The following is a 27,500-nucleotide window of genomic DNA, read 5'->3' as shown; positions in this document are numbered from 1 at the left end:
GCCATTTGAGGTGAGGGAGGGGATGGAGGGGGAACAAACACCAGAAACAGATTTGACCAGACGCCACCAGGATTTGGAAGAGGGAGACAGATAAGAGAGTTCGGTCCTGAGAACGGAGAGATATTGTTTCCTGGCTCTCCTGAGGGTGGACACACACTTGTTTCCGGCTTTGTGAAAGGAAATGAGATTTCCTTCCGTTGGATTTGCTTTCCAGGAGACGAAAGCAAGTTGTTTCTGGGCAATAGCCTCACCACAAGAATCCGTGTACCATGGACGGGAGGAAGGGTATGGCAACAGAAGACGAGATGGGATAAATCTGTGGATGAGAGAGAGCAGTTTGCTTTGGAAGAATTCCCAGGAAGAATTTATGTCAGAGGCAGTAGAGATGGGAGACCAGTCCAGATGATTGATGGCTGCTTGAAGACCGTGCCAGTTGGCCTGAGTGAAATGCCAGACTCGTCGACGCTGAGGAGGCTCTCTGAGAATGGTCAGAGAGATGTCCACTTTAACAAGCACATGATCAGAAGAGCCGATTGGAGCAGAAGAAGAGCAGCAGACATTTTCAGGGAAGTTAGTCATAACCAAGTCCAGAAGAGACGATGCTCCGTTGACTGAAATCCGGGTTGGGAAATTGACAGATTGTGTCAGTCCCAGTGAGTCACAGAAGTCCTTTGCTGAAGAGCCATGGCTGGTGAGAGAGGTACCCACACCCAGCCAACTGGCATGGTGACAGTTGAAATCACCACATATGAGGAAGAGAGAGTTGGGATGGGTAGATAGAAGTTGGTCCATATTCTCAGACAGCGAGATGTAGATGGAGTCATCACTGTTTGGTGGATGGTACAACACACATATGAACAAAAGGTGGGAGCGAAGGGGAAGCCGTAGCCAAAGGTATTCCTGGGGGTGAGGTGGAGAGAGGGCAGTGCAGGGCGAGTGAGGAAGAGTGTTTTTTATAAAGATAGCAACCCCACCTCCAGGACGAGGCTCAGGTCTATCATACCGGAGGAGGGAGTAACCTGGGAGAGATACCAAGGAATCAGAGACATCATGAAGGAGAAAAGTTTCTGTTAAGCAGACCACGTCTGGTTTGTCAGAAGCAACCTGTATGGAGAGATCAGACAAGTTTGAGCGAAGGCCCCGGATGTTTGAGGTCCATACTTTTAAGGAAGGGGAAGGGGGAGCATCGGATACAGAACAGGGGGGGGGGGGGGAGTGGTAGGGTAAGATGTGGAAGAGTAGGAAGAGGTAGGGAGAGCTGTTGAAGGTGTGTCGGTGATTACAGAATAGCTTGGAGAAAGGGAAGAATGGGGCAGACAAAAGGTTTGATGGTGATTGGGAGAGGCGCAGTGAGGTGTTATTTGACGAGGGGGAAGAGCGAGGCAGAAGGTTGAGGGAGATGAAGGTGAAAATTGGAAGGGGGAAGAAGTGGGGGGGACGCTTTGAGGAGGAGGGGTGAGAGGGGAGTCTAGGAGGGGAGGAGCGAGGGAGAGTCTCGGAGGGGAGGGGTGTGGGGGGAGATTTGAAAGGAATGGGTGATTGGGAAGATTTGGAGGGGAGGGGCAAGGGGGAAGATTTGAAAGAGATGGGTGATGGGGATGATTTGGAGGGGAGGGGCAAGGGGGTAGATATAGAGGGGAGGGGTGATGGGAAATGGGATTTTGGGGTGATGGGATTTTGAAAAGTGTACGATTAATGGGAAACGAACATTTATTGCAAAATGAGTTTCTTGAGACATTCGAGTCAAAAATACGTTTGAGGACGCTGGAGGGAGGATGGAGTGCTGGAGAGTTTAGGGAATGAATGAAAGATGCACGATAAGAGATGGAATTTTTTTTTGGAATGAATAGATTTGGTGAGCAAGTCGAAAGCATCCTTTTATAGAAGAAGAAGAAAAAGGTGTTATAGAATATGACAGAATACAGGTCTTCAGGGGTCAGATGAGACATTTTTTAACAACATGATCACAAACAACGTGGTCGAAGAACGAACGAACAAATAAGAACGAATAAACGAATAAGAACAGAAGGAAATGTTTTTTTGTTTTTTTGTTTGTTTTTTGAGATTTTAAAACAAGGAAGTATGGGATGAAAAGACCGTGAAAAACAGAGACCGGAAAGTAATTGCAGCACGATCGGAGAACCGCTGAGACAAAAACAAAGCCTCAAGCCAAGGTCGGACACGGTCGCCTCGTACTACACTTAGGCCTCAGAATACGTGATATGAAAGACCGACGATTCTGTACACAGGTATGAAAAACCAACGCCAAGAATACTATTAAAGACACCCCAATAGGTACATACACCGAGAGAAAGATACAGTTTCGACAAAAACACAATTGTGAAAAGTTACTTAAGTTCGAAAGCGAGCGCGCATGGACAGCTTTGAAGAGACGAGACCTCCAATCTTGCGCATGTGCAGCAGTTAAATTTTAAAGTGATTTTTCATCGTTGAATGATTGGGCCAAAAACTATATCATAGCACAATGTCTCAACGTGCTATGCAGGGATTCGGACAAATGTTGGTGTACAGGTTGGGTCTTGACAAGGACAAATTGATTTGGTTTTGTTTTGATGAGATTGATGCAGATCCGGCCTATCAGTGGGATACAAAACGTAAACTGTTCAGCCAAGCTGTTGTTAGGGTTAGGGTAAGGGTTGTTGTTCGGGTTAGGATTAGGGTTAGTATTTATTTTTATTTCGTATAATATATTGTTAGTATTTTTGTATGTTATTATTTATTATATTATAATGCAGTATTTATTTTGTTATTTAGAGACTCATAGGTTTGATGATATACTTTAATAAAACCCTGACAGACATCGAAAATCTATCGCAGTGCAGGTTGTAATTAGGAAAGCCCTTTCGAGGCTATTTCCTTCCTGTTTTGTTCTATAGATTATTGTGTGAACATTGGATTCATTGCAACACAAAATCCATCCTTTTGCTATCAATCAGCGGTTCCAAAGGTATAGCTTCTGCAAAGTAAATAAAATCTAAATGCTGCTGTAGAAAGTCTTCAAATGGGATGCTTTAAAAAAGATATGATGTGGTCTTATGGCTATAATTTCAAGGTCATTTCCTCAGGTTTTTGACCTTTGTTCCAGTCCCATGACAGTAATGTAGCCTCAACTATCTGTCACGCATGTGGCAGAAAGACCCCAGCGGGACTTCATCATCCATATGTCATAATTTCAGGCCTCATTGTGATATGAAACGCTATACCCCCTTGGATTCCTTTGTGTGCATTCCCTCCTGTGGATAAAAGGTGAGCTGCCAGGGGCATAGCATCTGTGGCTTCCATGGCAGGTAGCACACAATGGGGAATTATGCTTTAGCAGAATACATTAATGCACTAATGGGGTGGCTTCCGTTTACCTCCATAATTATCCATGGGCACTCTCTCCAGAGGTTTGTCCAGTTGCGGAGCACGACAAATCTTCGCAGACAGCACCTATCTCAGGAGAAAGGTCTTCCATCCCTGTGTCTAAAAGCATCAAAGGAAACATTAAAGAGATCACAGCGTGCCAAGCATTCTTGGAATAAAAGCAGGATGCTTTGGAGTCTAGAGGATAATGATGATGATGAAGAAGAGCAATCCAGAACTTGTTTTCTTCGACCATTAAGTGCTTCCTATTTTACATCATGTTTTGTGTCTAAAATGCGTCCGGACTCAATTTAACTTGCTAACTTGGAGCTGTTCACAAAGCTCTTGACACTGAAGCTGTTTTCACTGAGTTCCCTCCTCATGGAGGTCTTACACACCATTGATTTCTAACTGCAATTCGGTGTTGCAAATGAAGCCCAGTTTTGTGGGTCTGCAGGAAGAGGAAAATGCAATAAAAATCAAGAATAGCAAAATTGGAATGCACAAGACAGCAAGAAAATTACTTTTATGGTATGTAATTATAAAGGTAAAAACATAAGGTCAAGGATATTATTCACATGTTCTACAACCAAATACAGCTTTTTTGATTGAAAAAAATTAATAAACACAAGCATTGTTGTTATTTGTTTGTAAAGTGCCTGGTTTGAAACGTCAGATATTTACATTGTTCTATCAATAAATATTTGATGAACAGCTCCATGCATTCACCGAAGTTATTAATATTATTATTGTCATTAATTATTTCTGAATGTAAATAAGTGTCATTTAGTATGAAATGCCTGATCATCAGGTCGAATTGCCATTCCTGAAAAACAACAACTTCCCAGCTTTCCTTACTGTTTTAATGTAGCTTTAACAAGTAGTGATTCAGGTATCCTATCCTATAGCCACAATCAGGCACAACGAGTTGCTAAATTCATTTACAAGAATGTTATTGGAACACTAGAACGGCACTCGGTAGAGCGCATACCTCCGCCAGGCTGAACAGTTTGTTTTGTATCCCACTGTTAGGCTGGATCTGGATTCGGACCTCAACCAAAATCTAATTGGTCTCGTTTGTGTCATCTAACCAACTCACCCACCAAGTTTTGTCACAATCCGTCAACAATTTTTTGAAATATCTTGCCATATATCATTTTTGGCACTAGCACTTTATGGAGAAGAATCAATTAAAAAATTCTCGTATCCGATCCGAAGTTGGATCTACACCAAAATTGAATCAATTATTCCTTGTTACAGACCAAACCTTTACACCAATTTTCGGCCAAATTCGTCCACAACGTTTTGACCCTTTTGAGGCTATTTGGAGAGATTGACCAAAATTGACCAAGTGATTGACCAAATTGACAAATTTGGAGTGATTGACCAATTTGACCAATTTTCGTCCACGAGTTTTTGACATATCATGCTATATATGGTTTTTTGCCCTATCTTCTCAATGGTGACGAATCACTTTTAAAAAATTATGATTTCTCATATTTGGATCTGGATTTGGATCTTTACCAAAATTGAATTGAATCATCCTTGTCATACACCTGTATCTGTCCACCAAGTATATCATATCATGCTATATATCATTTTTTTGGCACTTGCGCTTTATGGAGAAGAATCAAATAAAAAATTCTCGTATCCGGATCCAAATTTGGATCTTCACCAAAATTTAATCAATTATTCCTTGTTACAGACCAAACATCTGCACCAATTTTCGGCCGAATTCGTCCACGAGTTTTTGACATATCATGCTATATATCGTTTTTGGACCTATCTTCTCAATGGTGACAAATCACTTTAAGAATTTTAAGATTTCTCGTATTTGGATCTGGATTTGGATTTTCACCAAAATTAAATTGATTCATCCTTGTCATACATCTGTATCTGTCCACCAAGTTTCATCTGAATCAGTCCACAACTTTTTGACATATCCTGTTCACAGACAGACAGAACCTTAAGCAATGGTAAGCAAGATAGAATTGTGTATACTGTATGTAGTATATACTGTAGGTTTCAATCTCAGCCTCATTATATACTGTTGAATTTGTATTTTGCAGGCAGGCCGTTGCATCAATGAATGTGTAGTATGTACCTTCCATCGAATGGATGTTAACCTAGGATCCGGTTGTTAGCACTAGTTGGTAGAATATAAAGATCCCACATCATCTTTTGTTGAAGACTAGACGAGTTATTGCGAACACTCTGGCCAAATTCAAAATTCCTGCGCTGACTACCACCGGAAAGGCAACAAAGCACCACCTATTGTTTTCCTTACCTTGAGACTGATGCAGCAGCAGTGAACCTGCTCTCCGGAAGATCACAGAGAAAGAGTGAGAGCGAGAGCGAGAGAGCTCAAACTAAATGCTAATTTACCTATTCAACATTCTAGTTTCAAAAGCGATGCCATTACGTTTATGGAAAATTCGATCCCTATCTAAATTCTGGGTAAGTAAATTACCTTTTGGTCATACTTGGTGCGCATTGTGTCCAACAGTTGATGGGACATTTGCACAAACACCAGTGTTGCACACAAATTGGAAGTTGGTAGGTACATACATGGAAGTATATGCATCCAGGGTACTGGAAACGTTCAACCAAAAGATTCACTTGCAGAAAAGGAATTTGATGATGTAAGTCTGCACAAGATATTCACCAAGTTCCAATCTTATAAACAGTCCTCAGAAACATTTTTGTTTCCAAATTTGAAGTGCAAAATCAGATCTCGACGAAGTACTTTAAATGTGCCGAGCCAGGTATTGTGTGAAGGTTTGATGTTTTTTATACAGTATGTAATCTTTTTCTCGCTGAATTACAGTAGAAGGTGAAAATATGAATTTAAATATAAGCACTATGACATGTCTCAACAACAAAAAAGTACAAGAAGGGTTAGCAATAGCAATGACTTCTTTTTCAGGTTTGTATACAGTTAAGGGATTAATGCAGTGATTCTTGCCAAGGCCTGGCAACATGAATATTGCAATGATCTTGGACAAACTCTGGAGACTTGAAAGCTGGAATTAACAATGAGGCCACAATCACTTACATTACTGAAACTGTGGTATTTTTTCCGACAGATATTTTTACAACAGTTTGCTGAACTTTACTTGTGACTGTGAATGTCACTTCATTTGACCAGTATATTTAGTCCACTGCAGGATTAAGACCTTCATCTCTGCAGGATTAAGTCCATTCTTTTATATTCAATGCAATTTGAGGCCATTGTAGTCCAATTTTTTTTTAAATTTCATCTGCCCTTCTAATCTTTTCTGCCCTCACCTGCCTTTGTCTTTGAGGTGAATCAGAAACTTCTGCCCTCTCCACTGATTCATCCTTCTCGTAGTTGGCAGTTTTTGTTATTTTCTTGTCCAACTGCTGGTGTAGATTGTTCTCCCGATGTGGCAAGCCCAGTTTCAGTGCAATTGTTTTTGTTATTAGGTTTACTCTCCATGAAATGGAGAGAAACCTATTATTACTGCTAGAGTTTTTCTTATTATTATTCTTCCACCCTATTTTGCACCTCCGAAAACTTCATAATTAAGTTTCTCAGCAACCGCTGGTCGGATTGACAGGAAATTTTCATCAAATGATCGGCTAGGCTCGTATAATTTTTTAATGCTAATGATGACGTCATAGGTCACGTGGTATGGGCGCCATCTTGTAAAACACCTTCAACTTTGCCCCTCTGTATCTCCGAAACGGCTCAATGGAAAAATTTGAGGAATGGCTCATTCTAAAGAACTCTGCAATGGGAACAAAAAACATGTGTATTGAGTGTATCAAAAATGCTAACGTTAAGAGGTTAGAATTCGTCAAACACAATTTTTCTCCCCCGAAAATGAGATTTTTTCCCCAGATGCTTAGTTAAAAAAAACTCAGATTGCAAAAAATTTCGAAGTCATACATCACATGGTTCGGCCGCCATCTTGTTTTTCGTGAAAAAACACAAAAAACCCTTTTTCTCCGCAACGGCTGAACGGATCGAGCCCAAACTTGGCATGCGTATTCGCATACCCATGACGAACAAAAAAGTCAGCGAGCACGACCTCATCCGACACGTGGTTTCAGAGTTATGACGTTTTAAAATCTCAAACTAGAAATGGAATCACCTCCATAATTTGTGGAGATATCGAGTGGAAACTTTAAACAAATGTTCCTCATGGGGGGATGTTTCATCGTTACTTGAGACGTTTTGATAAGTCACATGGTTTGGCAGCAATAAATAATGGAAGTTTAAATTTAAAAAAGCTTGTAACTCTTGAACCACTGCATGGATCGACTTGAATTTTTAATGCGTTGTGGCTCTCATCAAGCGAAACAAGTGTGCAAACTTTCAAGATGATTGGATGTACGGTCGCGAAGCTATAAGTCTTTATTGTTGAAAGAAGAAGAAACACACCATTTTGTCTTTCCAGAACGTGCTCACGATAACGCGATCTCCCGCGGTCATTTGAACTTCAAAAAAAATTAGAATTGCAGATTTGTCAATAGATGAGGCATATTAACAAACGAATGAAACAGATTTGCTCAAATTCTGACTATTTTTAACTCGATCGTATTTCACTGAAAGTAAGCCCATCAAAGCGCGTACGTAATACACGAAAATACAGTGGCCCATTTGCGCTTGTGCAAACATCCATCCACATATTACGTACGCGCCCACACGTGACCTTGCGCTCCAGCGCTACCATTTGCGCATGCGCGATTTTTTCAGCGTTTAAGTGCTTCGTTGCACCACCTGCGCATGCGCAGGGTTGGCAGGATTGACGCATTAGAATGTTTGGTGCTGTGCGAGAAGGAAATGGCTGTCATGGTCGTAATTGGTCTTGAAATTTGCGCAAATAAATGCGCTACACGATGCCGTTTATTTCGTCAAAATCCATCCAGCCGATCTGAAGTTATATGAAGAAATGCATTTACGTCGTGACGTCATCACGCGATTTTCGAATGCAGACGTCTTTTCGGAAATTAAATAAAGATAGAAATCGAAATGAATCATGTCCGCGATCTGCGCATGCGCGGTTTTCTCAGTCGCTTTTCAGTGGCATCGCAGTGCAACCCATCTGCGCATGCGCCAGCTATTGAAAATTGGGTCGCCACTGCAAAATCCAAGATGGCCGCCACCATGTATGTCTGAACCTTGCAACCTGCATATCTTGAAAAATAAGCAAAGTAGCAACTTCTAATTTGGTGTGTGGGTGTATCTAGGCACAAGGAAGAACGCTATCGAATAATGGGTCGCCACGTCAAAATCCAAGATGGCCGCCACCATATATATGTCTGACCTTGCAACCTGCATATCCTGAAAAATAAGCAGAGTAGCAACGTCTAATTTGGTGCGTGGGTGTATCTAGGCATAAGGAAGAACGCTATTGAAAATTGGGTCGCCACGTCAAATCCAAGATGGCCGCCACCATATATATGTCTGACCTTGCAACCTGCATATCTTGAAAAATAAGCGTGTGTGTGTGTAGGGGGGGGGGGGTGTGCGTGTGGGGGGAGGGGTGTGTGGGTGTTTGTGTGTGTGTGCATGTGTGTTAGGGTTGGGGGGGGGGTGGGGGGATGTGTGCATGTGTTTGTATGTGTGTTAGGGGTGGGGGGGGGGTATGTGTGTGTGTTTGTGTGTGTGTGTGTGTGTGTGTGTGTGTGTGTTGGGGGTGGGGGGGATGTGTGCATGTGTGTGTGTTAGGGGTGGGGGGATATGTGTGTGTGTGTGTGTGTGTGTGTGTGTGTGTGTGTGTTTTGGGGGTGGGGGTGGGAGGACGTGTGCATGTGTTTGTGTGTGTGTATGTGTGTGTATGTGTGTGGGGGTAGGGGGAATGTGTGTGTGTGTGGGGATGTGTGTGTGTGGGGGGGGGGGTGGGTGTGTCAGGGGATGTGTGTGGGGGATGTGTCTTGGGGGGTGGGGGGAGGGGGTTGTGCATTTGTCTGGATATGTGTGTGCGTGTGGGGGGAGGTGTGTGCGCGTGTTTGTGTGTGTGTGTGTGTGTGTGTGTGTGTGTTGGGGGTGGGGTGTATGTGTGTGTGTGTGTGTGTGTAGGGGGGATGTGTGTGTGTGTGGGGGTGGAGGGATGTGTGTGTGTGTGTGTGTAGGTGGGGGGGGGGGGGGGGTTGGTGTGTGTGTGTGTGTGTGTGTGTGTGTGTGTGTGTTTGGGGGGAGGGGTGTGGGTGGGGGTAGGGGGGATGTGTGTGTGTATGTGTGTGTGTTGTGTGTGTGCATGTGTGTGTGTGTGTGTGTTGGGGGTGGGGGGATGTATTCGTGTGTTTGTGTGTGTGTTAGGGGTGGGGGGATATGTGTGTGTGTGTGTGTGTGTGTGTGTAGGTGGGGGGGCTTGGTGTGTGTGTGTGTGTGTTTAGAGGGGTGTGCGTATGGGGGGAGGGGTGTGGTGGTGGTAGGGGGGATGTGTGCATGTGTTTGTGTGTGTTAGGGGTGGGGGGATTTGTGTGTGCATGTGTGTGTGTGTTGGGGTGGGGGGGGGTGTAGAGATGTGTGCGTGTGTTTGTGTGTGTGTGTGTGTGTGTGCGTGTGTGTATGTGGGGGAGGGGGTGGGGTGGAAGGGGATGTGCGTTTGTGTGGATATGTGTGGGTGTGTGGAGGGAGGGGTGCGGGGGTGTTTGTGTGTGGATATGTGTGTTTGTGTGTGGGTGTGGATGTGTGTGTGTGTGTGTGTGTGTGTGTGTGTGTGTGTGTGTGTGTGTGTGTGTGTGTGTGTGTGTGTGTGTGTGTGTTGGGGGTGGGGTGTGTTTGTGTATGTGGAGGGGGGGTTGGTGTGTGTGTGTGTGTGGAGGGGTGTGCGTGTGGGGGGAGGGGTGTGGGTGTGTGTGTGGGAGAGGGTAGGGGGGATGTGTGTGTGTGTGTGTGTGTGTGTGTGTGTGTGTGTGTGTGTGTGTGTGTGTGTGTGTGTGTGTCGGGGTTGTATCCAAGGGGGTTGTGTCAAAGCATGTCCAATGAAAGTGGGGTTGTATCACAAGTGGGGTTGTATCAAAAGTGGGGTTGTATCAACAGTGGGGTTGCATCAAAATTGGGTGCGAGTAAACCGGTCATCACTGCCAGCAGTTTTAAAGTGGCAGTTCTAGTTATTATTATTATTATTATTGTTATCATTATTACCTTCACCATCGAAGATGGGCAGAGGTTATGTTTTCTCCTCTGTTTGTTCGTCTTTCTATCAGTTTGTGAACAGGATATCTCAAAGTTGTGGACGAATCCAGACAAAATTTGCTGGACAGGTTGTGTGTGTGACAAGGATGAAATGATTAGATTTTCGTGAAGATCTGGATTAGGATTTGGCTCCTATAAAATTTTAATTGATTCTTTACCATATTTATTGATTGGTGATTTTAGGATTTTGGGATTTTAAGGTGTTATTTTTTTTTGAGATTTTAAGATTGATTTTCTTTATTTATTTATTGGGTTTAAAACGATATATAGCACGATATCTCAAAAACTTAACTGATTGGGATGAAACTTGGTGGGCAGGTCATGTGTGTGACAAGGACAAATGAATTCGATTTTGGTGAAGATTCAGATCTGGATACGCGAATTTTCTAATTTTTAAGTTATTTTTCACCATTGAGAGATGGCACCAAAAACGATATATAGCATGATATTTCAAAAACTTGGGCCTGAGTTATGACAAACTATGTGGATGAGTTCCAAGAACAAGCAGATTAGATGTTGGTTCAGGTTTGGATCCAGATATGACCCCTATCGGTGGGATACAAAATGTAAACTGTTCAGCCTGGCAGAGGTACGCTCTCTACTGAGTGCCGTTCTAGTTATTATTGTACACCGCTCCTCTCCTATTCCATCTCCAGGCAATGCATGACGTCATCGCCAGGCACCGAAGGGGGGCCGGTGATGACGAGCGCTGCAACTTACTTCGTACTCAGTTTTCACTCCGGTTGTTTGTTTTCATGTTTGTTTGTTTGTCCGGGCGATATCTCAACCATTATTTGAACTAAGAAGCTGAAATTTGGGCACAATAGTAAGCAAGTGCCTTGGCAAAAATAGAATTTTTTATTTGTTTGATTAATCAATTAATTTATTAATTACTTCATTATTATCGATTTATTAAGTACTTATTTATTTTCTTTCTTATCTGGGCATTATCTCAGGCACCTTTTGAGCTTGGAAGCTGATATTTAGACACAACCATGACCAAGTGATTTGGCTGTAAAGGGTATTTTTGATTTATTGATTAATCAATTAATCGATTAATGATTTAATTATTGAATTATTTATATGATTGATTTAAAAAAATTAAGTTCCAGATTCGGATGAAACAGTGGTGATTCAGGTATTCTGTTAGCCAATTGATTAATTATTTAATTACTTTACGATTATTATTTATTTGTTTTCATTATTGATCACTTATTTCTTTTCTTTCTTATCCAGGCAATATCTCAGGCACCTTTTGAGCTCAGAAGCTGATATTTGGACATGGCAGTGACCAAGTGATTCGGCTATAAACGATATTTTTGATTTATTGATTAATCCATTAATCGATTAATTATTTATTGATTAATTAATGAATGGATTAATTTTTTAATTTTTCGATTAATAAATTATTTTTCGAAAAGTTAGAGCTTTGGATGAAACACTGGTGGTATAGGTATGCTATTAGGCAATTGTTTCGGAATTTTATTATTTTACGACTATTATTTATTGATTTTAATTGTACAATTAATCAATCAATTGCTGTACACCACTCCCTCCCAATGCCGTCTCTATGTGCTGCACGGATATGTTATTAATTTATTTGGCATGGGGGTGGTGTACCTTGAATGTATCTGTACTTGTTATTACCTCCGCCACCAAAGGTGGATGGAAGTTATGTTTTCACCCCTGTCTGTTTGTCTGTCCGTTTGTCTGTGAACAAAATCTCAAAAAGTTGTAGACGGATTCGGAGGAAATTTGGCAGAGATGTAGCGTATTTGACAAGGACGAAATGACTAGACTTTGGTGAAGATCCGGATTCGGCTACTAGAATTTTTAAAGTGATTCTTCACCATTGGGAGATAGGGCCAAAAACGATACATAGCAGCATATCTCAAAAGGTTGTGGACGGATTTAGACGAAACCTGGTGGACAGGTTGGGTGTCTGACAAGGACGATTCGATTCAATTTTTGTGAAGATCTGAATAAGGATTCGGATATGAGGATTATTTAATTTTTAAAGTGATTTTTCACCATTGGGATATAGGTCCAAAATCGATACATGGCAGGATATCTCAAAAAGTTATGGACGGATTTGGACGAAACATGTTGGACAGGTTGTGTGTGTGACAAGGAAGAATCGATTCAATTTTGGTAAAGATCCTGATCGGATCCAGCGAGTAGAATTTTTAAAGTGATTCTTCACCATTGAGTGATACGGCCAACCAGGCGGAGGTATGTATGCTCTCTACTGAGTACCGTTCTAGTTATTATTGTTACTGGAACATAAGACCTGTCACTTCGCTGACGGATATACCAATCTTTGCTGCGATGGCTAATCTATGAGGGACGAAAAAAAAAAAAAAGGATTCATATTATTATCATCATTATATTCAATAGAGCAGCGCACGAAGAAATTATATTTTATTATACTTCAGGATGTGAGCAAAAAACTTGTTATTTATTCTCTTACCTCTTTCGGGGATATCAGGGCACCCACTTCAAGTCGTGAATGTTTTCTAAGTTTCCTAAGCTGAGAACAAATTAATAATTTTTCTAGCGTACTGGAACATAATGGCATACTCTTTTTGAAAATGGCTGACAAAAAGATTCAGCGGATTACAAATGGATGAGCTAAGCTAGGATTTTAGAATCAATTATAAACGATTCTGCATTGAAATGAAATAATTCACATGGTGTTCTGTAAGTTGTTGAAGAGTTCAAAACATAGAGAACTATAGGATAGAAGTTTCAGGAACTATAGGATAGGAGTTTCAGGAACTATAGGATAGGAGTTTCAGGAACTATAGGATAGAAGTTTCAGGAACTATAGGATAGGAGTTTCAGGTACTATAGGATAGGAATTTCAGGAACTATAGGATAGGTTTCAGGTACTATAGGATAGGAGTTTCAGGAACTATAGGATAGGAGTTTCAGGAACTATAGGATAGGAGTTTCAGGAACTATAGGATAGGAGTTTCAGGAACTATAGGATAGGAGTTTCAGGAACTATAGTATCGAAGTTTCAGGAACTATAGGATAGGAGTTTCAGGAACTATAGGATAGGAGTTTCAGGAACTATAGGATAGGAGTTTCAGGAACTATAGGATAGGAGTTTCAGGAACTATAGGATAGGAGTTTCAGGAACTATAGGATAGGAGTTTCAGGAACTATAGGATAGGAGTTTCAGGAACTATAGGATAGGAGTTTCAGGAACTATAGGATAGGAGTTTCAGGAACTATAGGATAGTAGTTTCAGGAACTATAGGATAGGAGTTTCAGGAACTATAGGAAAGGAGTTTCAGGAACTAGAGGATAGGAGTTTCAGGAACTATAGGATAGGAGTTTCAGGAACTATAGGATAGGAGTTTCAGGAACTATAGGATAGGAGTTTCAGGAACTATAGGATAGGAGTTTCAGGAACTATAGGATAGGAGTTTCAGGAACTATAGGATAGTAGTTTCAGGAACTATAGGATAGGAGTTTCAGGAACTATAGGAAAGGAGTTTCAGGAACTAGAGGATAGGAGTTTCAGGAACTATAGGGTAGGAGTTTCAGGAACTATAGGATAGGAGTTTCAGGAACTATAGGAGAGGAGTTTCAGGAACTATAGGATAGGAGTTTCAGGAACAATAGTATAGGAACTATAGGAGTTTCAGAAAGTGCATGAAATTTTAACAATAAAACCCCAGCTGGCTCATTAATGATATTCATGGAGGACAATAATATGTCTTTCCTGCTGATCCTAGACCACATGTATGCTGAAAAATAATGTTCATATATTTATTTTTATGACGAAGTAATATCTTGTGAGAAAGTACCCTTATTCTCTTTTTTTTATTCAGTCAGTATTCATTCTCATATTTTGTTACAGAGATGGAGAGGCGATAGATATCATAGGCAGCATTTTAGTGCCCATCACAATTTTCCCACAGGGCATTATGGCAGCCATTAAGTGGGCCCACCTGAAAGGTGATTCGGGAAGCAGCTATATTTTTAACAACAATGCATTAGTGAAATGGCAATTCTTCTAAACCAGCTTGTTTTTCAGAAGCTTGGAAGCATAATTATTGATACTGTTGCTTTAAGTCAAATTTCAACATCCATAATCTCTGGTAACCTTACCACCATGTGTGGGGTCAACTTAGTGTTGTGACAAAGAACTGCTTCGGCAGCACCAACACTCTGTTAAGAGTATGGTACATCAATTCAATTAAGATTAATCATGTACTGGACAACAAAACGTTTTTTTTGTGGGGAGCACATGATGGTGGAATGTTTACTGGTCCAATCATTTTTGCTCCCTACCTTAACACTGCTTTAAGATCTTCACTCTCATCTTAGTTTTGTGGCTGAGGAATGAAAAGGGAATTTTCTTTAAATTGTGTTCTTTAGGTGCCCAGTACCTGGTTGTGATGGTCAAGGCCACATAACAGGGAAGTATGTGTCACATCGCAGCGCCTCTGGTTGCCCTCTGGCTGCCAAACGACAACGGGACCGCTACCTCAATGGACCCCAGGTCGTTCCCTGGAAGCCGGGCAAGGGTGAAGGTGTCTCATGCCCAACACCAGGCTGTGACGGCTCTGGCCATGCTTACGGCAGCTTCTTGACTCATCGCAGGTAAAAAGAGGCCTAGGGAGGGATGGGTTCTTTCTGTCTATCTTATTAATTTTAACGTTTATTTATACCTGCAACGTGTCGCAGGTCTACAAGAGCTCCGCATGGTTGTTGTTTTGGTTTTTGTTGGGGGTCAAATTTTGGAATGTGCACCCATTGTTCGAAATGTGCACCTATCTTGCACCCACCCAGACTCCACCCACATTTGTCATTTGACACCACCCACGATGGCACCCAGACAAAATAATATGGCCGCCATCTTGGTTTTCTGCAGGGCCACAGACATTAGCCCTGTAGGCCTCTGCTGGTTATACATGGCCAGGGTTTGTTGCATCAGATTTCAATTGGCTTTATTTGGGTCGAGTGTTGATTGAGAGCAGTTGGTGGTGTCTTCAAGTGTTACATAATACTTCTGCGGGTGTCTGGTGTTGCATTACAGGGCATTAAAGGGGGGTGTTAGACTTTAGCAAAAATAGTTACGTAATTTTTGAACGACCCCATATCGGGGTTAAACAATCCGTGACCGTGTGACAAATCAGATCGTTCTGATATAACCGTGGTGGAGGCTGACATGGGTGAGAGGTGTCTAGTTAATCTTTTAATAGCGCATTAAATATGTGTTTCCCAATCATGCTGTCATCTTTCAAGAGTGATTTAAATGTGTGTTTCACAATCGGTCCATTACCAAAAATTGAGGCTTATTAAATGAGAATAGACAGGTGATTAACATACTGACAAAATAAATCGGAAGAGAAATTGTTTGGAGATGCAGAAACTGGTAAAATCGAGGGTAAGTTGGAAAAAAGACAAGATGGTGGTGAGACGCCATATCATATTAAAGGACTGAATGGATAAGCAAACTAACCGTTCACAAGGGGATGATTTCACAGTTAATGTACATGAGGTAGGATTTTGTACAAATTAGTATTTTGTGCGAGTATATCTATAGATGATCCTAAAGTTAATGCAGCCAAAATCCTATAATTACACGATAACATCAGGATAGCATGTGCCTTTTTGAATGATCCCATGGCCATTTTGAGTGGTGATGCATCCATGCTGGTATTCTAGTTTCATTTTCCGTTAGTACGTCTGTTATATAATTTCAATTCATTTTGTAACCCATTGCTGGCTCACAAGGGAATGTAATGTCTCCGCTAAGATTATGTTTCAAGGTGGTTCCTAATAGGAAAGGGAGCAGGTGATCACATACAAAGCCTCCACTATAAAATACCCCTGTAGTAGGTCTATATGCTTCAATATTTTGTGCCCTCTTGTGTGCAACATGAGAACTGCACTTTGTCATCAGGTGTTAACTTTATTGCAGAAACATGTAGTGTGTTTGTGTGTGTGTGTGTGTGTGTGTGCGTGTGTGTGTGTGTGTTTGCATGTGTAGTTATGTGTGTTTGTGTGTGTGTGTGTGTGTGTGTGTGTGTGTGTGTTTGTATGTGTAGGTTTGTGTGTGTGTGTTTATGTGTGTGTGTGTGTGTGTTTGTGTGTTTGTGTGTTTGTGTGTGTGGGTGTGCGTTTGAGTTTGTGTGAGTTTGTGTCTGTGTGTGGGTGTGTTTGCATGTGTGTGTTTGTGTGTTTGTGTGTGGAGGTATGTGTGTTTGTGTGTGTGTGTGTGTGGGTGTTTGTTTTTGTGTGTGTTTGTGTGTAGATAGGTATGTGTTTGTATGTGTGTGTGTGTGTGTGTGTGTGTGCATATGTAGGTATGTGTTTGTGTGTGTTTGTGTGTTTGCATGTGTGTTTGTGTGTGGAGGTATGTGTGTTTGTTTGTGTGTGGGTGTGTGTATTTGTTTGTGAGTGTGTGGGTGTGTGTGTGTGTATGTAGGTATGTGTGTGTGTGTGTGTGTGTGTGTGTGTGCGTATGTAGGTGTGTGTGTGTGTGTGTGTGCATATGTAAGTCTGTGTGTGTGTGTGTGTGTGTGTGTGTGTGTGTGTGCATATGTAGGTCTGTGTGTGTGTGTGTGTGTGTGTGTGTGTGTGTGTGTGTGCATATGTAAGTCTGTCTGTGTGCGTGTGTGTGTGTGTTTATGTGTGTGTGTGTGTGTGTGTGTGTGTGTGTGTGTGCATATGTAGGTGTGTGTGTGTGTGTGTGTGTGTGTGTGTGTGTGTGTGTGTGTGTAAATATATCAAGGAGTAGAGTTAGAAGGTGGTTGATTTGTGGTCCAAAGGACAAAGCTCGTGGTGCTGGGATTTCAAGTTTCAGAATGCTTTGCTTTAGCCACGGTCATATTTCAAGATCTCAGGTTGACACTGGCATGCCCTTGAAACATTAAAACAGGATAACATGCTTGGCATTCTCACCTGAGCACATACTTCATGATGCTTGATCCCAAGTTCAAATCCCATAATAGTTGTTGATTTGTTAATTTACTACTAATGTCCTTGTGTTCCATGTAAAAGTACATTGATGTCTCATGTTCTTGTCTGCATTATATATAGTTACAAGCTATTGCATGAGCTTCCACTTACTGAAAAAAGCCATTTTTGCATACATAATTACATCATTGCATTATTCAAAGAACAACTGACGCTTGATCTCTTCAAAGTATCACAATGTCAGGCAATGTTTCACCTGACATTCCTACAGTTGCTGTACTTTTACACGATTTCGAATGCCCTCATTGCTGTGATTCTGATGGCTTTTCATTGGGTTTTTTAACCAAGAAGATGGGATAAAAACCACAAGGTGGCAGTTCATGTAATTACAGTGAAGCATAACCTGATGCTTTGCCAAAACATCAGGGATTGGAACATTGCACACCGACACATGCAAAGGATCGTTGTCCTATTTAAAAAAATAATGTTGGGAAACAAAAGGCTGAGCAGCAATGTGTTATTTTTTTTAACCGTACTCAGGAGTGTTCTGGTGGATTTTCATTTTCCATGTAGTGCGCCACATTGTGCTCGATAAAAATAATAGCCAGCATTATATTTCATTTTTACAATATCTAAGGCTTGCGTCGTCAGTATCAAATAATAAAATGAAAGACAACTCAAACGTCACTCGGTGGAGCACGTACTGTACCTCCACCAGGCTGAACAGTCTTTGTTTTGTATCCACTGATGGCCTGATCTGGATTCGGACCTGAACCGAAATCGAATCGCTTGTTGTTGTCACCTTCCCAACTCATCCACCTAGTTTTGGCCGAATCCACCCATAATGCTTTGAGATATCGTGCTATTATATCGTTTGTGGCCCCATCTCTCAATGGTGAAGAAACAATAAAAAAAATTCTAGTATCTGGATCAGCATCCGGATGTTCACCAAAATCTGACAATTTCGTCCTTGTCACACACACAACTCATCCACCAAATCTAGTCCGAATACACTCGTAACGGTTTGAGATATCGTGCTATATATATCGTTTTTGGCTCCATCTCTCAATGGTGAAGAATCACTTAGAAAATTCTAGTATCCGGATACGGATCTTCACCAAAATCGAATAATTTCGTCCTTGTCACACACATAACCTGTCAATCAAATTTCGTTGAAATCCGTCCACAACTTTTTTAGATATCCTGCTGCTCACAGACAGACAGACAGAAAAACAGGCTGAAAACATAACCTCCAGATTATGGCAGAGGTAATAAGAGACATAATTGCAGGTGTGCTTAGATAAGGGACCACAAGAGACCATCTATTTATTGTGTACTGAAATATGGTCGAATTTCGACCTCCCCCCCTCTTCCTTTTTTTTTTTTTTTTTTTTTTAATACTGAATCGAGGCTCGTGAAAGAGCTGACAACCGCGAGGGAAAGACAGCACAGGAGGACCGCGAGGGAAAGACAGCACAGGGGGACTGCAAGGGAAAGACAGCACAGAGGGACCACAAGGGAAAGACAGCACAGAGGAACCACGAGGGAAAGACAGCACAGGGGGACCGCGAGGGAAAGACAGCACAGGGGGACCGCGAGGGAAAGAAAGCACAGGGGGACCGCGAGGGAAAGACAGTACAGGGGGACCGCGAGGGAAAGACAGCACAGGGGGACCGCGAGGGAAAGACAGCACAGAAGGACCACGAGGGACAGCACAGAGGGACCGCGAGGGAAAGACAGCACAGTGGGACCACGAGGGAAAGACAGTACACGGGGACCGCGAGGGAAAGACAGCACAGAGGAACCAGAGGGAAAGACAGCACAGAGGGACCACGAGGGAAAGACAGCACAGAGGGACCGCGAGGGAAAGACAGCACAGGGGGACCGCGAGGGAAAGACAGTACAGGGGGACCGCGAGGAAAAGACAGCACAGAGGACCGCGAGGGAAAGACAGCACAGAGGGACCGCCAGGGAAAGACAGCACAGGGGGACCACGAGGGAAAGACAGTACATGGGACCGCGAGGGAAAGACAGTACAGTGGACTGCGAGGGAAATACAGCACAGAGGGACCGCGAGGGAAAGACAGCACAGAGGGACCGTGAGGGAAAGACAGCACAGGGGGACCACGAGGGAAAGACAGCACAGGGGGACCGCGAGGGAAAGACAGCACCATTTGCAATATGTATGCAATAGTACAAACACTGTCCTGTCCCTAATCCCTCTCTTGCCCGCCCCACCTTCTCCACACCCTGACCCCCTTTACCCTACTACACCACTGCTACACTGGAACTTTGTCTCGAGGATTTAACACCACATTGTCAGAGCATCATCTGCCCTTAACATCACTTTTTAAAAACAGCTGAAAATGCCTGAATTGCGCACCGAAGGCGTGTAATACTCTTTGAAGATACATTATAACGTGCTTGCTGTGTATTGAACACGAATGGACATGATTCCTTGCAAAATCGAAGATGTTTCAAGTATATTGATCGGTTGCGTTTGTTACTTGCAAAATGGAAGATTTTTCAAGTATATCGGTTGGTCTTGTGCGTTATTACTTGGCAAAAAAATTTAATCACTCGGGTTTTGTGTTTGCGCGCGTGTGTGTGTGTGTGTGTGTGTGTGTGTGTGTGTGTGTGTGTGTGTGTGTGTGTGTGTGTGTGTGTGTGTGTGTGTGTGTGTGTGTGTGTGTGTGTGTGTGGCCGCTCACTTATATTTGCCTACAGGTCACAATTTTAAACCGATCTTCACGAAACTTCACTAAATGGTAGAGTCCGTGGTCCGACAAAATGCTATATATTGTTGAGGTCAAAAGGTCAACATAGGCTAAAGGTCAACAACTTTTATCTAATTCAGAAAATCCTCAATTTTCATCCGATTGACTTAAAATTTGAATACGATTTACATATAGGCAAACTCAATTCAACCACTAACTATATTGCAGATCGACATAGGCCAAAAGGTGAACATAGGCCAAAAGGTCAACAACCTTTTCTAATTTCTAAAATCCTCAATTTGCATCCGATTGGCTTGAAATTTCAATAGGATTAAGATATGAGCGAATTGAATTCAATCACCAACTATTTTTGAGATCAACATAGGCCAAAAGGTCAACATAGGCCAAAGGTCAACAACCATTACAAATTTCTAAAATCCTCAATTTTCATCTGATTGACTTGGAATTTGAATGGGATTTTCATTTCAGTGAACTGAATTCAACCAACAACTATTTTTGAAATCAGCATAGGCAAAAAGGTAAACATAGGCCAAAGGTCAACAACCATTTCAAGTTTCTAAAATCCTCAATTTTCATCCGATTGACTTGGAATTTAAATGGGATTTTCATACCAGCGAACTGAATTCAGCCACCAACTATTTTTGAGATCTGTTTAGGCCAAAATGTCAACATAGGCCAAAGGTCAACAACCATTTCAAATTTCTAAAATCCTCAATTTTCATCTGATTAGCTTGGAATTTGAATGGGATTTTCATATCAGCGAACTGAATTCAACCAACAACTATTTTTGAGATCAACATAGGCCGAAAGGTCAACATAGGCCAAAGGTCTACCACCTTTTTTCAAATTTCTAAAATCCTCAATGTTCATCCGATTGACTTTGAATTTGAATGGGATTTGCATATCGGCTAATTGAATTCAACCACCAACTATTTTTGAGGTCAACATAGGTCAAAAGGTCAACATAGGCCAGATTTCTAAAATCCTCAATTTTCATCCGATTGACTTGAAATTTTTCCATTCTGTGTTCTAAGTCCTTCATGAGCATTGAATTTGTATGCCAATAACAAGTCATAGTATCCAGCATTGCTTTCAATGATGAATATTTCCTGTTTTAAAAAGTTTGATCTCTGAACATCAGTTTGGATTTCATCCTGGATGCTCTGGTCTGGACATTTTTCTGACACTCTCTCAGCAATGATTGTGTGCTCTCAATCTCAAAAAGGAGGTTAGGATTGTCCTCATGGACATATCTCAGGCATTTGACACAGTCTGACATCCTGCTTCGCTGTCCAAGCTCTTTGCCTTCATTCCTGGATTTCTGACCTCCAATCATACAGTCGACATGTTGCCATCAATGGAACCATCTCCTCCCTTTACCAAGTGCAGGCTAGAGTTTCCCAAAGCAGTTTTTGGGGCCCATTTTTGTTCCTCTATATTAATAACCTATCCAGTACTCTGGAAAACCCTCTCTTACCTTTTTCAGACGACTCTACATTGTTTTATATAGTGCAACCCTCTCTTTCTCAGATATATATATATATATATATATATATATATATATATATATATATATATATCCCTCTCTCCCTCTCCCTCTCCCTCTCCCTCTCTCTCTCTCCCTTTCATGATGTGGAAATAATCAAGAATCTGGTCTGCTGAATGGAACATGCCCTTCGGTCTCACCCTATCGCTCTGCAGTGATCATCAAACAAACCCACCTATCTGTTTCCTTGGTCTTCCATGGAAAAGGTTCAGTCTCTTGAATTATCAGCCTCACCATCGGCCGTAGTTTTTCCTGGGCGGATCGCATAGCACAGCTGGCCTCCAAAGCCAGCCTCAGACTGGGCATCCTCCATCAATCTAAATATTTTCTTGGATAGCCATAGCCACTTGCAGTCTGCAGAACCTTTGGCTCTGGCTCACTCCACCATGTACTAGTTGTACTACACTCTAATATGCACCGGTGCCCCAGAATTACGTATTTCGCTCCTGGAATCTGTTGACTTTCTATTGGAGTCCTGGAATTCTGGGGTGTTGTTGGAGTCCTGGAATCAACTCCTTTAAACATAAAACATTCTATCCTAACATTTTTAAAGCTCTCAACATGTATTGGCATCTCCCATGATGAGACTGAAGCAAAGGTATGTTACTCTCACAACGCAAGTTACTCTCCAACATTCCTCCCTCTGGCCTCTGCTCTCTCAATCCTCCAACCTTTTTCAATAACCAGAGGAACTTCAAATAACCCCCTCCTGGTTAGGCTTTAAAATCCAGGTTAACTGCATGCTTCAACTCTTTTATTCCTTGTTTCTCCAGTACATGGAACCATGGCTGTTCTGTCTCACTGTTCCCTCCAGGCCTTAAAGATAGCAGTGCACCGTCATCTCTTGTCATCCTCGTTTCTGACCCATCATCTTTGTTACTCCCAAAGACCTTTTCTTAGTCAACCATTTTATTTGCTGGTTTCAGTGTTTCCTCCCCTCCTCCATTCATCTTTTTCTGTTCATTCATTTCCCTGATGTTTGTCCCACTGTCAGTTCTACCTTCCTCTTACATGAACATCACTCCTGGAAAAAAAAATACATCTAAGGCTTATAAAAACTTCGAAAGAATTTGTAAAAATAACAGGGGATTACTTAATTTAAATAATCTCATTCATGTTAAGATGCACTGCCCAGTGTGTACCCCGGTTTAGAATAGGTACACCGTATCCCTGCGTGTCGTAAGAGGCGACTAAAAGGGTTGGCGCCAGGAAGGGCATGCGGCTATAAAAACATTGCCTCAAAAAGAGAACCATGACAATTACAACTACATATGGGCAGGGTACAGCCCGAAGTACCCCGTGGGGGACCCCACTCCCTCTTGTCAAAACTCAAGGTGGGGAACCCGATCGAAGCAAGGGTGGAAATCACTCCATTTATGCCGACGAAAAGTCTGATGCCCGACGTGGAGATCGGTTTCTGAGGTTTGGGACATGGAATGTAGGGACAATGACAGGGAGATCAGGAGAAGTGGTGGAAGTATTGGTCAGAAGAAGAGTGGACATATGTTGTGTGCAGGAGACGAGATGGAAGGGAAGTGGTGTGAGAATGGTGAAGGGTAGGCAGGGAAAGAAATACAAGTTTGTGTGGCAAGGGGCGGAGGGCGTGAATGGTGTTGGTGTCCTGTTTTCTGAGGAGTTTGTAGACAGTGTGGTGAGTGTGACTAGAGTGAGTGAAAGGTTGATGATGGTGAAAATGATGATTGCAAAGCTCTTGGTGAACGTCATCTCGGGATATGCTCCGCAGGTTGGTCGGAGCGATGAAGAGAAGGACAAGTTCTGGTGTGCGATAGAGAAGCTGATGGAAGACGTGAAAGATGAGGAAGTTGTTGTGGTTGGAGGAGACCTAAATGGACATGTGGGAAGGAGTATGGATGGTTTTGAGGGAGTTCATGGGGGTTACGGATATGGTGTGAGAAATGGAGAAGGTGAAAGGATTTTGAAGTTTGCTGATGGAGCTGATTTGTTGATTTGTAATACTGATTTCCAGAAAGAGGATAATAAGCTTGTTACATACACGTCAGGTGGGTTGACGACAACCGTTGACTACCTGCTGGTGCGTAGGCGAGATAGGGGGCAACTCCGGGACACAAAGGTGATCCCGGGGGAGGAGGCTGTTTCACAGCACCACTTGGTTGTCTGCGACATAAGGGTGAAAGGTGCGAGGAGAGCTCGGCGGGTGAAGTACCAACCGAGAATGAAGTTGTGGAGGTTGAAAGAAGTGACAGTGAGTGAGGCATTAAAATAGAGGCTGAGTAGGGTAGAGGATGATGTGGTTGAGCTTGAAAGTGGTTGGATGTCAATGAAAGATAGTCTGTTGGGAGCCGTTGGTGAGGTATGTGGATGGACAAAGGGACCACCGAGGCACACGGAAACATGGTGGTGAGATAATGAAGTTGGAAAGAAGATTGACGGGAAGAGGAAGAAGTTCAAGGAGTGGTAGAAGGCGAAGGGTATGGGGGCAGAAAAGGCAGAGCATGAAAGTTATAAGGCAGCCAAGAAGGCTGCAAAGAAAGAGGTAGCAAAGGCGCAGGAGGCATGTAGGAAAATGTTCGGAGAACGCTTGGATTTGGAAGAGGGTCAGAGAGCGGTATTCAGGATTGCCAAGCAGATAGCGAAAGAGAGGTGTGATGTGATCGGGGTGAGTTGCTTGAAGGATGAAGTGGGACAAATCGTTGTGGACCCAGATGGAATTAAAGGAAGATGGAAGAGATATATGGAAATACTGTTGAATCCAGAGAATGATTGGGATGGCAACATAGAGAGTAACCCAGTTTTAGGACCGGCAGAGAAGATAACTGGGAAGGAAGTTGAGGAAACGATAAAACAATGAAGAGGAGAAAAGCAGGAGGGCCGACGGGAGTTGTGGGAGATATGTTGAAGGCAGCAGGAAGTTGGGGTGTGAAGAGAATGACAGAGATCTGCAATCTGGTGGTGACAGAAGGCCACATTCCAGTGGATTGGGAACTGAGTACCCTCGTCCCTATATACAAGGGGAAAGGTGACCCTCTGGAGTGTGGCTCATACCGAGCGATAAAGTTATTGGAGCATGGAATGAAGGTATTGGAAAGGGTGTTGGAGAGGAGGATAAGGAAGAAGGTGAAGATCGACGAAATGCAGTTTGGATTTATGCCAGGAAGAGGAACGGCAGACGTGCTTTTTATTGTGAGGCAGTTGCAGGAGAAGTACATGGAGAAGAGGAAGAAGTTGTTTCTTGGGTTTGATGATCTGGAGAAAGCATTCGATAGGGTTCCACGTGAAGTCGTGACATGGGCATTGAGGAAGTTAGGAGTGGAGGAATGGTTGATCAGAGTAGTGATGGCAATGAACAAAAGAGCGCGCACAGCTGTAAGGACGAAGGAGGGGAACAGTGGTGAGTTTGAGGTGAAGGTGGGAGTGCATCAGGGGTCGGTACTAAGTCCACTACTATTTGTAGCTGTGATGGAGTGCTGGCTCAGAACATAAAGGAGGGTTTACCGTGGGAGTTGTTGTGTGCAGATGATCTGGTGTTGATTGCAGAAAGTATGGATGGACTGAAGGAGAAGATGAACAAGGGGAAGGAATGTATGGAGACAATAGGTCTGAAGGTGAATATCGGAAAAACGAAAGGTGATGGCAAGTGGTAAAGCATGTGGTGAGGTGGAAGGAACTGAGAAGTGGCCATGTGCTGTGTGTAGGAAGGGTGTCGGAGTGAATTCCATTCAATGTACAATGTGCGCTGAGTGGGTTCATCAAAATGTAGTGGTTTGAGAGGGTCATTAACCAGTGTGGCAGCTACATTCAAGTGTAAGGTGTGCACAGAGGGAGCTGCAGATGGAGGAAATGTTGAGTTGGATCTTGGAGACGGTGTGAAGCTGGAAGGTGTGAAAACATTTTGCTACCTAGGAGACATGCTGAATGGAGAAGGTGGATCAGACTCGGCAACGGTTGCTCGAGTGAGATGTGCATGGAATAAGTTTCGGGAACTGAGTGGCGTGCTGATGAGGAGGGGAGTGTCGTTGAAGCTGAAGGGAAAGGTGTATACTGCATGTGTGAGAGTGTTATGATTTATGGGAGCGAGACATGGGTAATGAATGTAGAGCAGCAACGAAGGCCGGAAAGGGTGGAAATGTGAATGGTTCGGTGGATGTGTGGAGTATCTTTGAGAGAGAGGAAGACAAATGATGAATTGTGAAAGATGATGGGAATAGAGCCTGTGATTGATGCTGTGAAGAGAAACAGTTTGAGATGGTTTGGTCATGTGTTGAGGAAGGATGAAAGTGACTGGTTGAGAAGAGTGATGGAAATGAATGTAGAAGGAAGTAGAGGACGGGGAAGACCGAGAAAGACTTGGCTAAAGATTGTCAAAGAAGAAATGCGGGCAAGGTGGTTAACAAGGGGAGATGCAGAAAATAGGGCAAAATGGAGAAGATTGTCATGGGGACCGCAAGGATAACCCCCGCTCTTGTCGGGAAAATGGCCTTAAAATGCCTGTTGTTGTATGTTAAGATGCACTGCTATCACAGCCAAAGTGCTGGGAACCTTTTTCCTCTAATGTGCATGTGGACCATAAAAAGGTAAATGAAATAAAATATTGTAACTTGACCCCAGTGATAGATTCGAAAGATTTTTAAAAAGTGAAATATTTTTACAATCCTCAAGTTTCAGTCCTTAAACCTCATGTTCAATATGACATGTCTGGGACGGGAATTTGATTCTGTGACTGACAAGGCGATTTGGATTTTTTCCCTTTGCCAAGCAAGACATTCATTAGAGGTGTGGGATGTAGTTCCATCTTGTTGAAATCACAGATTTTCATTATTTCTTACCCTCTTCCATAGGAAGGTCTTCAGCATGTGAAGATAACGATCTGATGTCACAGTTACTACTGTTTCGTCAAAAGGGTCTTTAAACATATAGGGCCGTAGATTTGTGACAAACTCAATCCACACCTGATTATAATTTTCCGAGAGTGAAGTGATGCTTCTTCATGTTCTTGTGGATTTTCCAATCCCCAAAATTTGTAATTCTGTTTGTTCATCCTTCCATTACAATAATGTAAATATGACACTCACCAGATAAAATTATGTCATCGATACTAAAGTCTTCATCTTCCAGTCCTTCAGAAGACAACTTACAAAATCCATGGCATATCATGTGATTATTTCCATTAATTGCCTGGAATAGCTGGATTTTGTAAGGAAAAAGCCCAATGTATTCTTTCAGCAATCATCTCACTAATATGCGACTGATAGCTGTTTCAGTTGAGAATGGTTCTGTTGATTTGCGTGGACTTCTCTCCATGTGTTGCCATGCAACTTCAATGGCCTCTGGGACACGAACACGAACACACCATCCTGAACAGCCCATATTCGTGTTCTGCAATGAACCATTATCTTTCATCTTTTAAACAAATACCTTTGTTGTTTTTTAAGCAGGTATACCAAATGCTAGGAATCCTCTCTGACATTCTCTCCACACTCTCTTTGTTTCAATGCACGTGTCATAAATAAAGATGCAAGCTCGATGTTAAATTGTCCCATTATTTTTAACATCTATAAGAAAAATCTTTGCGTCACAGGCAAACCAAGGAAATATGAAATGTATTCACAACCATGTTACGAAGAAAATCTCAGCAGGATCAAATGTTGCCCTTTTTTTTTGGTCCACCCTGGATAACTTCTAACAGCCAAAATATAACATATCTGCTATAATGGCTAAAGTGCCTATACTATATTAAATGTTATGCCAAAAGCCAAAGTAC

At 42.4% G+C, this 27,500-nt stretch overlaps 1 protein-coding gene across 1 annotated transcript in view; it reads left to right on the top strand.

Moving 5' to 3' along the window:
- The window catches only part of MYT1L (myelin transcription factor 1 like), a 226,371-nt gene that overhangs the window by 113,624 nt on the left and 85,247 nt on the right, over window positions 1–27,500 (top strand). Inside the window, exon 12 of the mRNA XM_078773623.1 lies at window positions 14,930–15,154. Within this exon, the coding sequence (XP_078629749.1) occupies window positions 14,930–15,154 (225 nt within the window). The remainder of the gene's footprint in view (window positions 1–14,929; window positions 15,155–27,500) is intronic.

This window comes from Myxine glutinosa, chromosome 3 (genome assembly GCF_964187855.1).
Source record: "Myxine glutinosa chromosome 3, kmMyxGlut1.1, whole genome shotgun sequence".
Lineage (NCBI taxonomy): Eukaryota > Metazoa > Chordata > Myxini > Myxiniformes > Myxinidae > Myxine > Myxine glutinosa.
This window is presented reverse-complemented; position numbering and strand designations above follow the sequence as displayed.